The sequence below is a fragment of the Rhinatrema bivittatum genome, chromosome 3 (genome assembly GCF_901001135.1).
Source record: "Rhinatrema bivittatum chromosome 3, aRhiBiv1.1, whole genome shotgun sequence".
NCBI lineage: Eukaryota > Metazoa > Chordata > Amphibia > Gymnophiona > Rhinatrematidae > Rhinatrema > Rhinatrema bivittatum.
Window position 1 is genome coordinate 319,960,307 of NC_042617.1, and position 16,451 is coordinate 319,976,757.

At 44.8% G+C, this 16,451-nt stretch overlaps 1 protein-coding gene across 2 annotated transcripts in view; it reads left to right on the top strand.

Annotated features, from left to right (window-relative positions):
- Positions 1–16,451, top strand: part of REV3L (REV3 like, DNA directed polymerase zeta catalytic subunit) — a 720,104-nt gene that overhangs the window by 618,565 nt on the left and 85,088 nt on the right. The window contains exon 28 of one of the 2 annotated variants that reach the window (XM_029595253.1): positions 15,830–15,967. In XM_029595253.1, the coding sequence (XP_029451113.1) occupies positions 15,830–15,967 (138 nt within the window). The other variant, XM_029595254.1, reaches the window with a different exon arrangement.

Here is a 16,451-nt window from a genome sequence, read left to right on the forward strand (position 1 = left end):
CCTCTCATCATTAGATTTATGAGAGGTTTAACGCACCTAAAACCACCAATGGGACCTGAATCTGGTTTTAACAAGGCTCATGCGTTCTCCTTTTGAACCCATAGATTCCTGTGATCTTAAATTTCTCACATGGAAGACTATCTTCCTCATAGCCATTACATCAGCTAGAAGGGTTAGTGAGTTACAAGCACTTGTCACGTACTCACCCTATACAAAATTCCTACATGACAGAGTGGTTCTCCGTACACATCGAAAATTCCTTCCCAAGGTAGTTACAGAATTCCACTTGAACCAATCCATAGTTTTACCCACATTCTTTCCAAGGCCTCATTCTCACCAAGGAGAAACAGCCTTACATACCTTGGACTGTAAGCGTGCATTAGCATTTTACATAAACCGCACTGCAGTCCACAGGAAATCTACTCAACTATTTGTTTCTTATGATCCAAACAAACCAGGTAAAGCAGTGGGTAAGCATACTCTATCCAGTTGGCTAGCAGATTGCATACAGTTTTGCTATGAAAAAGCAGGCCTTCCTCTCCAAGGACGAGTAGAGGCACATTCAGTAAGAGCAATGTCAACCTCAGTAGCACACTATCGTTCAGTGCCAATCCTTGACATATGTAAAGCAGCAACATGGAGTTCTCTTCACACCTTTGCAGCTCATTACTGTTTGGACAAGCAGGGACGACAAGATTCAGCCTATGGACAATCTGTCTTAAAGAACTTGTTTCCAGTTTAATCCCAACTCCATCTACATCCAATCTGCTGTGATCTTCGGTTGACTCATTTTCAACAACAATTCTTCAATGTTGCCTCCATTCAGGACGATTCAGCCTCTAGCTTGCTAATCACCCACATGTGAGGACTAGCATCCTGCTTGTCCTAGGATTAAAGCAAAATTGCTTACCTTGTAATAGGTGTTATCCCAGGACAGCAGGATGTAGTCCTCACGAAACCCACCTGCCACCCCGCGGAGTTGGGTCTTATACCTTTTATTATTTTATTTTTGCTAAAGCTTATTGCTACATACGAGACTGAAGAGAGACCCCTGTGGCAGAGAATATCATGGCATGCTGGGCATGCTCAGTGGCCTCACAGGGCCAGTCAAAAGTTTCTAGAAACTTTGACAGAAAGTTTTCCCGCACTAGGGCTCCGTCAGTGACGTCACCCATATGTGAGGACTACATCCTGCTGTCCTGGGATAACACCTATTACAAGGTAAGCAATTTTGCTTTTCTTTCACTGGTCTTTGCCATCCCGATTCCCAGCAGGAGGTTTTTGTTCTTCTGTAGCAAGGGTGTTTGTCTTTAAGTCTGTTATTACTACGTAGTAATGCCATAAAGGCAAGGTACTTCAGATCTTTTGTACAGGAACCCACCAGAATCCATCTATTTATTGTTGTTTTGTGGATGAATGTGCACACATGCATTTAGGCAAAGTAAAATGGAATGTAAAGTAAGGTGCATATTAGCATGCTGGTATTAATAGCTATTTAGGACTATTACAAAGCTTTACAGTTAGGCATGGGAAGAGAGGGTTGCTAGGTGAACTAAGTGGGAAATTTTGTTTGCTGAGCTACCAAAGATGGGAGAATACAAAAGAGGGCAAGAACAAAAATGATAGCCTTGCAAGTGGTCACACCCATGGCTGGGAGATATCCTGAGCAGTGTGGACAAGGGTACATGGGCAGACTGAATGGGCCAGATCGTCTTTTCTGTTGTCATGTACTATGCTGTCCGTGTGCACCTTTTGAATATATTGAGTTTTTGCATATATCTAATATAAGACCCCAGAATGCCTCCTGTTTTACTGCATACAGGTTTGTGTGAGTTTATGAAATCCCGTGTGTAGTTTTGGATGGGATGAAAATCTGATGTAGGCAGGATAACTCTATTTCTCACAGGACAAGCAGGATGGTAGTCCTCACATTTATTTATTTATTTATGTATTTATTTCGAGTCTTTTATATACCGAAGTATAGCAATCAGCCTTCACTCCGGTTTACATGAGAACAACTTAATACATTGTAAGAACATTGGAACAATTTATTACAGTAAGAAAACATTTGAACAGGGGCTTATAAATTGAACGGCTATTAGATACTAGGAACGAACATTTCTAACAACCTATGGGTGACATCACAGGATGGAGCCCAATCATGGAATACTTTTGTCAAAGTTTCTAGAACTTTGGCACCTACTGGGCATGCCCAGCATGGCACTAAACCTGCAGCCAGCAGGGGTCCCTCTTCAGTCTTCTTTTTTCCGCGCAGCAGTAGCCATGTGGGTTAAGGAGCTCTACAGAGATTCCTGACAGGAATTTTCCTCACAGAATTACTAAAAACTTTCATACCCCACAGGGGTCCCTCCTTCAAATTTTTGACTCCAAAGTACTCCGGTATGTTTTTTACCCAGTTTTGATCGATTCCCATCGAGTTTGGCCCTTGCGGCCTACTGGCCGTCAACCGAACCGCGGCTAAATTTTTCAAAGGCCATGGCGTCGGGGTTCCATCGGTGCCTGGACTGTACTTGCACCATGTCCATTACAGACCCGCATAAAATCTGTGTAATGTGTCTCAGGTGCGAGCATGATGTCCTGACTTGCACCGAATGTGCCTTAATGACACCAAAAGGTCGCAAGGCCAGAATGGAGAAAATGGAACTTCTCTTCCGTTCTCAATCTCCGACGCCGTCTATTGCATCGACAACGTCTGAACCGGCCCCGTCCACTTTGCGCCAGTATCGGTGACCGGCCGGCGTCGACAATTTCTCGGCCTTCAACTACCTCTACTCCCCCTCAGGACCTAGGGGATCGTAGAGAGAAACATCGTAGAGAGAAACCGCAAGTCTCTGACCATCGAGGAAGGAAAATCTTCGACCTCGCCATTATCCGAGCCGCCATCGAAAAAGCCCCGTCCAGAAAAGGCACCGACCCTTTCTGCGACGGGGTAACCAAGGCAACCCTCACCTGGACGGGTATCGGGAGCCGCAACTCCGCCTTTAACGGTGGTCCCTCTGGCTATGCCTCTGCTTCCTTTTTCCCTTCTGGAGCCGGGGCTGCTTGCTCCAGGTCTCCATGAAGAACTGGACCGGATGGTTCAGGAGGCCATTGATAAGGCAATGCACAGACTCCAAGTTCCTCCGAAACCGGTGCCGATTGTGGAACCGACCACCGATCCGATTCAGGCAGCACTGGCACCACTGCTCTCGAAGATGGAAGTGCTTATAGCCGCTTTTCCACCAATGGATCCTGGGTTCCCGATAGCTCCGGTGCCCTCCCCGCTTACTCTGTCATTGGGAGGGGAAACACCGTTCCGCATTCCTCCATCGGGAGTTCTTCCGATGCCTCTACCATTGATGACGATGCTCCCATCAGCGCCACTGATCCATCCATCGATGTCGTCAATGCCTTCATCGGTGCCTCCAGTACTTCCCTCGATGCCTTCGGAACCTAGTCCGGGACCTTCAGGAATATCATCGTCCCGTCCTTCTCAGGCTCCTAGAGGGGCAGGTCCTGATCCCTATGACACCTGGACCGATGATTCTTCTCAAGACACCGATGACTTGCCATCGCCACCTTCTCCTACTGAAAGCAGGAAGCGTTCTCCTCCAGAGGACCTATCTTTCATAAATTTTGTGAAAGAAATGTCTGAATTGGTTCCCTTCCAATTGCAGACTGAACAAGATGACAGACATCAAATGATGGAGCTGTTACAATTCCTGGATGCTCCCAAGGAAATAGCCTCCATCCCTATTCACCAGGTTCTTTTGGATCTACTCAAAAAGAACTGGGAACACCCTGGTTCTGTTGCTCCAGTCAACAGAAAAGCTGATACCACTTATTTAGTCCAGTCAGCCCCAGGTTTCCAGAAACCTCAACTGGATCACCAGTCTGTAGTTGTAGAATCTGCCCAAAAAAGGCAAAAAGATCAAAACCCCACTCTTCCTTTCCCCCAGGTAAGGAACAGAAATTCCTGGATGCCATTGGCCGGCGTATCTTCCAGGGACATAAGAACATGCCGTGCTGGGTCAGACCAAGGGTCCATCAAACCCAGCATCCTGTTTCCAACAGAGGCCAAAACCAGGCCACAAGAACCTGGCAATTACCCAAACACTAAGAAGATCCCATGCTACTGATGCAATTAATAGCAGTGGCTATTCCCTAAGTAAAATTGATTAATAGCCATTAATGGACTTCTCCTCCAAGAACTTATCCAAACCTTTTTTGAACCCAGCTACACTAACTGCACTAACCACATCCTAACCAATGCTTATCTCTCAGACTGCCTCCTACCAGCTGTATTTGACCCAGTACAACAGATACAAGCAGATACAGGACTTGGCAGAGTCCCTGCCTCAACAATTCCAGGAACAACTTCTAACCCTAGTACACAAGAGTTTTGAGGCAGGGAAGCATGAAATAAGATCTTCGTATGATATCTTTGACACTGCTTCCAGGGTATCTGCAACTGCTATTTCAGCAAGAAGATGGACCTGGCTTAAGTCTTTGGACTTGCGCCCTGAAGTACAGGACAGATTATCTGATCTGCCCTGCATAGGAGACAATCTGTTTGGGGAACAGATTCAGCGGACGGTGGCAGAACTCAAGGACCATCATGACACCCTTTGCCAGCTCTCTCTGATGCCCTCTGAGTATTCCTCCAAACAGTCTTTCAGGAAGGATACTAAAAAGTCATTCTTCCTTCCAAAGAAGTCCTATCCACCACAGTCTAGGACTCGTTCCACGAGACCTTTCCATAAAGCCCAGTATCGTCAACCTCGTAAACAAAAGCCACAAGCAGCTCCTCAGCCGGGCCCTGCTTCCGGTTTTTGACTCCTGCATAGAGAGCAGCAGCCAGTTTCCACTGCCTCAGATACCAGTGGGAGATCGATTATGCCATTTCAACAACAGGTGGCACACAATCACCTCGGACCAGTGGGTCCTCACCATAATCTCTCAAGGTTATTGCCTGAACTTGCTCTCTATTCCACCAGACTCCCCACCTCTACAGGCGTGGACAACATCCGACCACTCACTACACCTGGAGCAGGAGATGTCCCTCCTCCTCCAGTCCAGAGCATTAGAACCAGTATCTTTCTCTCAACAAAGCCTAGGATTCTATTCCTGGTACTTTCTAATCCCCAAAAAATCGGGAGGCGTTCGTCCAATTCTGGACCTACGTGCCCTCAACAAGTACCTCCAACGAGAAAAGTTCAAGATGGTAACCTTGGGTTCCCGGGCTCTGCTCTCTCGATCTCCAAGATGCGTACACGCACATTGCGATAAATTCATCTCATCGCAGTTTCCTGAGATTTCTAGTTGGCCCCAAGCACTATCAATACTGAGTGCTCCCATTCGGCCTGGCATCTGCACCACGAGTCTTCACCAAGTGCCTCGGGTAGTAGCAGCCTTCCTCAGGGCTCAAGGTGTTCACGTCTACCCCTGTCTAGACAATTGGTTGATCAGGGCTCCCACTCAGCAAGCTGCTCTGTCGTCCCTACGTCTTACTTTACATACTCTGACTTCGCTAGGTTTTCTCGTCAACTACGCAAAATCCTGCTTAGTCCCATCTCAGACTTTATCATTCATAGGGGGCAGACTTGGACACCTTGCAGGCAAAGGCATGTCTGTCTCGACAGCAAGCTCTCACTCTCATCTCCCTCGCACACCAACTACAGTCTCAGCGCCGCACGACTGCACGCCACTTCCTCATCCTACTGGGACACATGGCGTCCTCAGTACAGGTTACCCCAATGACCCGCTTGGCCATGAGAGTCATGCAGTGGACTCTAAGGTCACAATGGACTCAGTCTGTCCAACCTCTATCAACCACTCTCCACATCACCGACTCACTCAGTCAGTCTCTAGCCTGGTGGAAAAATCAGATCAATCTCCTCCAAGACCTGCCCTTCCACGCTCCAGACCCTCAAATAATTCTCACCACCGATGCTTCCAACCTCGGCTGGGGAGCCCATGTTGCCAATTTACAAACACAAGGAACTTGGTCTCCAGAGGAAGCCAAACACCAAATCAATTTCCTCGAGCTGCGAGCAATCAGATATGCTCTCAGGGTGTTTCAGGATTGCCTTTCCAATCAGGTCATCCTGATTCAGACTGACAACCAGGTGGCCATGTGGTACATCAACAAACAGGGAGGGACAGGCTCTTACCTACTGTGTCAGGAAGCTGTGCAGATATGGGCGGAGTCCCTCTCCCACTCGATGTACCTCAGGGCCACCTATTTGCCGGGAGTGGACAATGTGTTGGCAGACAACCTAAGTCGCGCTTTCCATCCGCACGAGTAATCCCTCAACTCCACAGTAGCGGACTCAATATTCCAACATTGGGGTCATCTTCGCAGAGACCTCTGTGTCACCTCAAAACCGCAAAGTAGAGGACTTTTGCTCTCTCACTCTCAGCCAAGAGATGCGTTCTCCCTCTCATGGGCAACCGGTCTCCTATATGCATTCCCTCCACTTCCACTTCTCTCAAAGACTCTCGTGAGGTTACATCAGGACAAGGGATGCATGATCCTGATAGCACCTCACTGACCTCGCCAAGTGTGGTATCCAATACTTCAGGATCTCTCCATTCGCAGGCACATTCCCTTGGGAAAGGACCCGCTTCTGATCACTCAGAACGACAGGTGCCTACGCCACCCCAATCTTCAAGCTTTGTCCCTGACGACCTGGATGTTGAAAGGTTAATTCTTCAGCCATTTAACCTTTCGGAGCCAATTTCCCATGTCCTGATCGCTTCATGGAAGCCTTCCACGAGAAAGTCTTACCTCTACAAATGGAACAGGTTTAAGTCATGGTGTTCTTCTCAATCCCTTTACCTGTTCCACCTCAAAGTTTCTAGACTATTTCTGGCACTTGTCAGAGTCGGGTCTAAAAACTTCCTCCATTAGAATGCTTGTCAGTGGGGTAGCCGCCTTCCATAAAGGTGTCGGGGACGTTCCTATTTCGGTACAACCCTTCATAACACGTTTTCTGAAAGGCTTGCTTCACCTCAAGCCTCCACTGCGTCCTCCAGCCCCTTCTTGGGACCTTAATTTGGTCTTAGGTCAGCTCATGAAACCACCATTCGAGCCTCTCCAATCCTGTGATCTTTGCTTTCTCACATGGAAAGTGATATTCCTATTGGCAATAACATCTGCTCATAGAGTTAGTGAGTTACAGGCCCTAGTTACCTATCCCGCCTTACACTAAACTTCTGCAGGACCGGGCAGTACTCCGCACTCACCCTAAGTTCTTACCTAAGGTAGTATCAGAGTTTCACATTAATCAATCCATTATACTACCTACTTTCTTTCCCAGACCCCACTCCAATCCAGGAGAACAGGCTCTGCATACCCTTGACTGCAAACGAGCTCTAGCCTTCTATCTAGACCATATAGCTGCCCACAGGAAAAGCACTCAATTGTTTGTCTCTTTCCATTCCATCAAATTGGGGCAGTCTGTGGGTAAGCAGACTCTCTCCTCCTGGCTAGCGGACTGCATATCCTTTTGCTATCAGCAAGCAGGCATTCCGTTTCAAGACCGTGTTAAAGCACACTCTGTGAGGGCATTGGCGACTTCAGTAGCGCATCTACGCTCAGTGCCGCTTCCTGACATTTGCAAGGCTGCTACCTGGAGTTCTCTCCATATCTTTACAGCCCATTATTGCTTAGACAAGGCCGGAAGACAAGATTCCATCTTCGGCCAGTCTGTCTTGCACAACCTTTTTACAACTTGATGTATCAACACCCTTCCGCCTGCCTGTTAGGGTTCAGGATGACCTCTACCAAATTCCACCCCAGTCCTTGTGCCTATTGCACATCTTGGGTACATTTGGTGCATTTCTCGGACATCCTCAGCTCGGTACTCACCCATATGTGAGGACTACCATCCTGCTTGTCCTGTGAGAAAGCAAATGTTGCTTACCTGTAGCAGGTGTTCTCACAGGACAGCAGGATGTAGTCCTCATGAAACCCACTCGCCGCCCCGCGGTGTTGGGTTCTTTAGGTTTTCTTATTTTATTTTTCGGCTCTTCCTGTAGCTTTAAAAAAGACTGAAGAGGGACCCCTGCTGGCTGCAGGTTTAGTGTTCCGTGATTGGGCTCCATCCTGTGATGTCACCCATATGTGAGGACTAACATCCTGCTATCCTGTGAGAACACCTGTTACAGGTAAGCAACATTTGCTTTCTAATAAACAACCAGTACTCACCAATACTTTTATAAATGTTTTTCAAACTCAAACTGAAGCCACAAGCTTGTTTTTGAAATGTCAAAAAATATTTATATATAGTGGGAGGACTATTCATATAACACATGCTTTCACTTAATTGTTGTATGCTTCTGGAAAATTATAATCATCACAGTCCACCCCACATCACCGTCTCCTTTTTTTGATTTCTTTTTGAAAAAATGCAATTAAAATAGAATCTTACTCCCCTTTATAATTGCCCTTAGATGACCATATTTGTCGCATTTACATCATGGGAAGAACCAGCCCGACATAGTGCTATATTTCGCCCGTTGCTGCATCAGGGGCCTCTGACAAAACTTGTTACTGCGATTCTTCAGTGAAAAAGCTGTAAGATGTAAATATATATTGTTTGAGAGAACACAGATAATACATACAGGTACAAACATACTTAATTGTGGACTACCTTTAAACGTGGTCAGCTCCTGCCTTCTCATCGTTTGTCTAAATGAATGAGCACGTTGCTCAAAGAGACTTATTTCTATACAAGTGTGTATAATGTCATACTCTTATCCATAACTTCATTAATCAATCACAGCATCATTAGTAAATCTGTCAAAAGTCCAGGTGTTCCTGCAGGATTATTCATGGAAATACATGCCATTCAATTTCCAAATTTAACCCACCCAGGTGTACTGTATTGAGCTTGGAAAATTCACAATTGTTCCCTTTGGCTCAAAATTTTCACCCTATCCCCTCCCTGCCAGTCAGCGTTAATATGGTCCAATAAGGACCATTTGAGTTCCTCAAAAGTATGCTTTTTCTCTAAACAATGCTGAACAATTGGAGCATTTACGTGCTGCATTTTAAGACAACTTCTATGTTCAATCAATCGGGTTCAGATTTTTCTCTTTGTTTTTCCAGTGTACCACAAGTTTCAGGGACATGCAAGCAAATAGATCACAAATATGGCTTGATATGACCAGTTATGCAGAACTTGAATTTTTGACCTGATGGAGTTGTCATGTAATCAGTGCCTCATTTCTGCAACCAAATTGACATGAGACACTACATTTCAGAGGATATATAGGATTTTTACCCTAATTCCAGCGAAGATTGAATAGCCCTCTCTTTAATTTTATGTCCTCTGGAAAAGGCAAACAGCGGAGCTTCTCCCAATAGGCCAGTATTTCTTGATGATGGAGCATATTGTAGGGATTAGTGTGGAATGCCTTACTACACAGACCTTCTGTTTGTGCCGGTAGCATTAGTAGATCTCAATTGCTGTATAAGGTCCAGCGATATGCTTGTTTGATGCATTGCCTGGGATAACTCTGTTCCAAAAATCTTTGCGGCATGTTCTTTGCCTGGATTTTAAAATCCTGAATATTAGAACATATTCTTCTTAGGCGGAAGAACTGGCCAACTGGTAAGTTCCTTTTTAGATGACTTGGATGAAAATTTGAAAATAAATTATTTCTTTCATTGGGTTTCCTGTACAAAGATGTTAACTGTTGTTGATACTTCTGAATCCATATTTCCAAAAATGCAATAGCTTCTAAATGATACAACAGGGTAAATCTCAATGGTGTATCAAGTTGGTTGAGCCATTGATGGAATTCCTTCAGTGCTCATTCTGGACCCTTTCATATTAAGTGAGATTACTCATGGTCGGCCCGTGAGTAGCCTGCCCCTGACACCGTCTCCACGGTCAGGAGACCACCCTCATGCTGCTACTGCATGGTGAGCTTTGCTGCCGTGCTTCCACGCCACCATCACTGCCACTGCCTGTGGCATGGAGCCACCACCGCTTCCTCTTCTGTGTGGCCTGGAGGCTGCCGTCACTGCCATCTTTGCAGCTAGGCTGCTGCCGAAGCTCCTCTTCGTGGCCCAGAGGCCACCGACGCTGTCTCCTCCCCTGTGTGGGGAGTTCCCACGTCCAGACGTCCTCCTCCGCGGCAGGGAGCCACCAACGCTTCGGGCCTACTCCTGCTCTGCAGTATGGCTGTCACTGTCCCTGGTCCTGCCTCCTTAGGCGTGGGACCGTATCTCTCTTTAGGATTTAAAGGGCTAGTCCTCCTGGCTCCTCCTCGTGATGTCATCCTGTTTTGTCATTCTCAGCCCTACAAAAGGGCTCAGCTTTCAGTTCCTCTTAGCCTTCGCAAGGAGTCAGTCATGGAGCTGGCTGCTCCTGGATCTTCCGTTCCAGCTCTTCGGTCCAGGAGTCTCTGATGATGTCCTCCTCCGCTTCTTCAAGGCGCTCTGTTCTTCGTGGGAATTCCCTTGTCTTCCTTTGTGGTTCCTGATCCTCGTCTTCATCTTCATTCCATGTCTTGGTCTCTCGTCGGATCTTGTGTTCCTGTCCACTGAAGTCTCCGTCCGATGTCTTAATCCACAGATGTCTTCGTCTTCAGACAACTTGCTTCCAGATGTCCTGTCTTCCCTGACGTCCGTCTCAGATGCCCTGTTTGCAGAAGTCTTTCTCTGAAGTAGTCCTTGCCAGTAGACGTCCAGATGTTCTGTCCGTGGGGGCCTTCGTGATGCTCTTGGTTGAGTGTCCGACAGGTCCGAAGTCCAGAAGGCCTGGTGTTCAGATGTCCTTTCTTCCTGTGCCTCCTCGTTGCTCTTGATTGAGTGTCTTTGGGGGTCCAAACTCCTGATGTCCTTGCCTTGGACACCCCAGTTGAACCTGCCTTCAGATGGCATGCATCCTAGGGTACTGAAGGAACTAAAAAATTAAATTTCTGATCTATTAGTTAAAATTTGTAACTTATCATTAAAATCATCCATTGTACATGAAGACTGGAGGGTGCCAATGTAACCCCAATATTTAAAAAGGGCTCCAGGGGTGATCCGGGTAACTATAGACCAGTGAACCTGACTTCAGTGCTGGGAAAAATAGTGGAAACTATTCTCAAGATCAAAATCGTAGAGCATATAAAAAGACATGGTTTAATGGAACACAGTCAACATGGATTTACTCAAGGGAAGTCTTGTCTAACAAATCTGCTTCATTTTTTTGAAGGGGTTAATAAACATGGATAAAGGTGAACTTGTAGATGTAGTGTTTTGGGATTTTCAGAGGGCGTTTGACAAAGTCCCTCATGAGAGGCTTCTAAGAAAACTAAAAAGTCATGGGATAGGAGGCGATGGCCTTTCGTGGATTACAAACTTGTTAAAAGACAGGAAACAGAGAGTAGGATTAAATGGTCAATTTTAACAGTGGAGTGCCTCAGGGATCTGTACTTAGACCGGTGCTTTTCAATATATTTATCAATGATCTGGAAAGGAATACGACAAGTGAGGTTATCAAATTTGCGGATGATACAAAATTATTCAGAGTAGCTAAATCACAAGCGGATTGTGATACATTTCAGGAGGACCTTGCAAGACTGGAAGATTGGGCATCCAAATGGCAGATGAAATTTAATGTGGACAAGTGCAAGGTGTTGCATATAGGGAAAAATAACCCTTGCTGTAATTACACGATGTTAGGTTCCATATTAGGAGCTACCACGCAGGAAAAAGATCTAGGCATCATAGTGGATAATACTTTAAAATCATCAGCTCAGTGTGCTGCCGCAGTCAAAAAAGCAAACAAAATGTTAGGAATTATTAGGAAGGGAATGGTTAATAAAACAGAAAATGTCATAATGCCTCTGTATCGCTCCATGGTGAGACCGCACCTTGAATACTGTGTACAATTCTGGTCACCGCATCTCAAAAATGATGTAGTTGCGATGGAGAAGGTACAGAGAAAGGGCAACCAAAATGATAAAGGGGATGGAACAGCTCCCCTATGAGGAAAGACTGAAGAGGTTAGGGCTGTTCAGCTTGGAGAAGAGACGGCTGAGAGGGGGGATATGATAGAGGTCTTTAAGATCATGAGAGGTCTTGAACAAGTAGATGTGAATCGGTTATTTACACTTTCAAATAATAGAAGGACTAGGGGGCATTCCATGAAGTTAGCTCATTTAAGACTAATCGGAGAAAATTCTTTTTCACTCAACGCACAGTTAAGCTCTGGAATTTGTTGCCAGAGGATGTGGTTAGTGCAGTTAGTGTAGCTGGGTTCAAAAAAGGTTTGGATAAGTTCTTGGAGGAGAAGTCCATTAACTGCTATTAATCAAGTTTACTTAAGGAATAGCCACTGCTATTAATTGCATCAGTAGCATGGGATCTTCTTAGTGTTTGGGTAATTGCCAGGTTCTTGTGGCCTGGTTTGGCTTCTGTTAGAAACAGGATGCTGGGCTTGATGGACCCTTGATCTGACCCAGCATGGCAATTTCTTATGTTCACAAGATGTCCTTGTGTCCAGATGACCACACAGTCCAGTCTCCAGGTTTTTCCGCCGCTTGGTGTCCACCATCTTTGGCTTTGCCTTGCTGTTGTCCTTGTCTTGCCTTGACCCTGCGTAGCCTTGCCTTAACCTTGATGTAGTCCTGCCTGAACCTTGACATAGCCATGTCAGAATCTTGACGTAGTCTTGTTTGAACTCTGATGCAGCCATGTCTGAGCCTTGGTGTAGTTATGTTTTGAACCCTGACTTAGCCATGTCTTATCCTTGATATATCCTTGCCTGAACCTTGAAGTAACCATGCCTTGTAACCATGCCTTGACCTTGATGAAACTATGACCTAGCCTTGCCCTTTTGCCTCGTCTCGCCCGACCATGTCTCCAAGTATCATCTGATCGTGTCTTCAAGCATCCTCATCTGACCATGTCTTCAGTAATCTCGTCTGACCATATCTTGAGTCTTCGTCTTGTTCCAGTATCATCGCCTGTCCTGACGCATTTGCCTTTCCCGTACGGCAGGTCCGAAAGGGCTATCGAGTGGCCGGAGGGCTACCCCAGAGACCAGTATTGTGTTGATGGATCTCTACTGATGCGTCAGGTTCGGCGGAGGTCAGAGTCCCTGGTCTTCTGCCTGTCTACCTGTGCTGGGATACATCTCACCTGCCTCGGCGCTTCCACGGAGCTCCTCTCTGCGGTCGCGTCGTGGTCCAAGGGCACACCACTCTCCCCAGAATCAGGATCACCCCCTAGCGCTCCCTCAACATTAAGAAGATATCATCTATGTATCTCTTCCAACAGAAGATGGGTGACCACCATTTACTCAAATAGTTATGTTGCTCTTCCAAGGCTGAGATGTAGATGTTGGCTCTGTCCAGTGCCATAACTGCACCTTTTGCAGTACCTTGTACCTGTAAAAAGTACTCATTCTGAAGCGCAAAAATTGTTTTTATTCAGTGCCAATTCTAGAATGAACAGTGTAGGTGCTTGCTGCAAATGAGGACGAGTGATAAGGACGTTCTGTATGGCTTCCAAAGCTTCTTGTTTGGGTATTATCGTAAATAGTGACTCAGTGTCCATTGTTATGAAGTTGTCATCCTCTGAAACTTGTATTTGACTCAGTATCTGTAACATATGTTGTGTCCTTGATATACAACGTTGCTAATAGCACGAATGATTTTAAAATATAATCCAAGAAAATGCCGGTGAGTTCTAGGACTGATTCCTTTGCTGAAACAACTGGCGTCCTGGAGGGGAAAATAAAGATTTATGTATTTTGGGCACCAAATACAGGATGGGCATCTTAGAACCTTCTTGAATTAAAAATCATTTTTCCCTTTCTGTCAAAAAGCCTTGTTCGAATCCTGCTGTTACACTTGTTTGACCTCCTTCTGTATTTCCTTAGTCTGATCATTTTGCAAGGGTAGATACACAAATGAACTATACAGTTGTCTGTGTGCCTTCTTAATGTATTGTTCACGACTCCAGATTACTATCTTCCCCCCCCCCCCCCCCCCCCGCCTTTATTGGCAGGCTTGATAATGATGTCCTCCCTCTTTGACAGATCTTTAATGGCTTGTGTTCCTTTCTGGTATTAAAATATTTCCTACTTGGAGTTTCCTCTAGATGTTCTATTTCTTTAATAACCATTTACTGAAATGTATAAATAAATGGGTCCATAGGGCCAGAGGACACCAATTGGTTTTGTTTCTGACCTTGGAAATGTCAACAATCTATGGTGGAGTATTGCTCAAAAAAAAAACAAAAAACCACTGTACATTGCGATTTGCGAATAAATCTAAAGAAATCACACCAAAACTGAAAGAGATCATGAACTTGTGTCGGTATAAATGATAATCCCTTATTTAAAACAGACTCCTGAGCTGCTGTCAGATTTATACCCAAAATATTGGATACAGCTGATCGTTGATTATATTTAGAAATGATGGCAGGTTGACATAAAAATCGATTTAAACAGGACGTTGTTCTCATTAAAAACCTTTCCCTGTGTTCTTCTGGTAAGAGCACCCCCCCCCCCCCCCCCCCCACGAAAAGAATTAACAATATTGAGTATTATGGTGGAATTTGACTCATCACCTAAAGCATTTGTTGTTGCAATCTCATGCATGGCCTCTCCCACTCTGTGTTGGAACTGCGATTTATATAGCAGCATCCTATTCCCACTCGCCCCTAATAAGGGCAATGGTCTAAAACAAATCCTGTTTCTAATTTTTCATCGTTCCCCAAGAAATTAGCAGATGCAAGACCAAAGAAACATTTTTTACCCTGCTGGGTTTATCAAGCCAAGAATAAATGGGACCTTTTTAATAATCTAATTCATCATGGAAATTGCTGATCTTGAAAGCTTTAAGCTCCGCTTTAAACTTAACCATGTTTCTTTGTCTGATAGCGTGGTGTCAAACATCCGCTGATGTTTCAATCTTCAAAGATTCCATCATTTGGTCAATCTGTTACTGAAGTGTTTCTCAAGATTTGTTGGTGGGTACACCTGGATTTTTGATAGATTTACTTAGTGACGCTCTGATAAATTGATTAATGACATTATGGATACGAGTATGACATTGCACGCATTTGTATAGAAATAAGCAGTCTCTTTGAGCAATGTGCTCATTCATTCAGACAAGCGATGAGAAAGCACATGCATGATCAAGAACTGACCGCATTTAAAGGTAGTCCACAATTAAGTATGTTTATACCTGTATGTATTATCTGTGTTCTCTCAAACAGTATATATTTACATCTTACAGCTTTCTCACTGAAGAATCGAAGTAACAAGTTTTGTTAGAAGCCCCTGATGCAGCACCAGGTGAAACATAGCGCTATGTGGGGCTGGTTCGTCCCATGACGTAAATGCGACGACAAATACAGTCATCTAAGGACAATTATAAAGGGGAGTAAGATTCTCTCTATTTTAATTGCATTTTTCAAAAAGAAATCAAAAAAAGGGGACGGTGATGTGGGGTGGACTGTGATGATTATAATTTTCCCGAGGCATACCACAATTAAGTGAAAGCATGGGTTTTTTGAATAGTCCTCCCACTAAATATAAATATTTTTTGACATTTCAAAAACAACCATGTGGCTTCAGTTTGATTTTAAAAAACATTAAAATTATTTGTGAATGCTGGTTGTTTATTGGTTTGTTTGCATCTTACAGTATTGTGACTCAAAGTTTTGGGGTAACTCTATTTTTACCCATGAAAGAGGTGACTAAGTCTTTGAAAATGTGCCCCCATATATCTATACCAGACCATGTAAGGAGGTCTTTGTGCTTTCCCATACAGTGCTTAAGAGGTGTAAAGAGAATATTTTTCTTTTGTATAGGTTTATTTGCCTTGCGTCTTGCAAACAAAGAAAAGGTACGTGGGTTATATGTATGAAACAGTTGATCAGAAGGACCCAGTATTCGATGCGAAAGGAATAGAGACTGTCCGAAGAGATTCTTGTCCTGCTGTTAGCAAGGTCAGTGCATGTGATTGTACCCTCACCACTTACACATGCTCTTTCTCCTATCCCCCTAGGCCTATGTGTGCGTATTCTCCTCATACAATTTCTAGACCATACATACAATGTAAGGAATCTGTCATTCTTTTAGAGCAGTGGTTCCCAAACCTGTCCTTGGGGACACCAAGCCAGTCAGGTTTTGAGGATATCCACAATTAATGTACATGAGATAAATTTGTATTCAATGGAGGCAGTATATGCAGATCTATCTCATGCTTACTCATTGTGGATATCCTGAAAACCTGACTGGTTTGGGGTCCCCCAAGACAGGGTTGGGTACCACTGTTCCAGAACTTTCCCATTTTTTCCTGCCAAAGTTCTCTGAAAGCTTTCTTAAACTCACAAGAAGGCCATTAGTGGAGTTTGGTGCCATAGATTCCTCTGAGATAAGGAGACATTAGAGGATCTGATGATAGGCAGGTTTTAGGGATCTGTAGAAAGA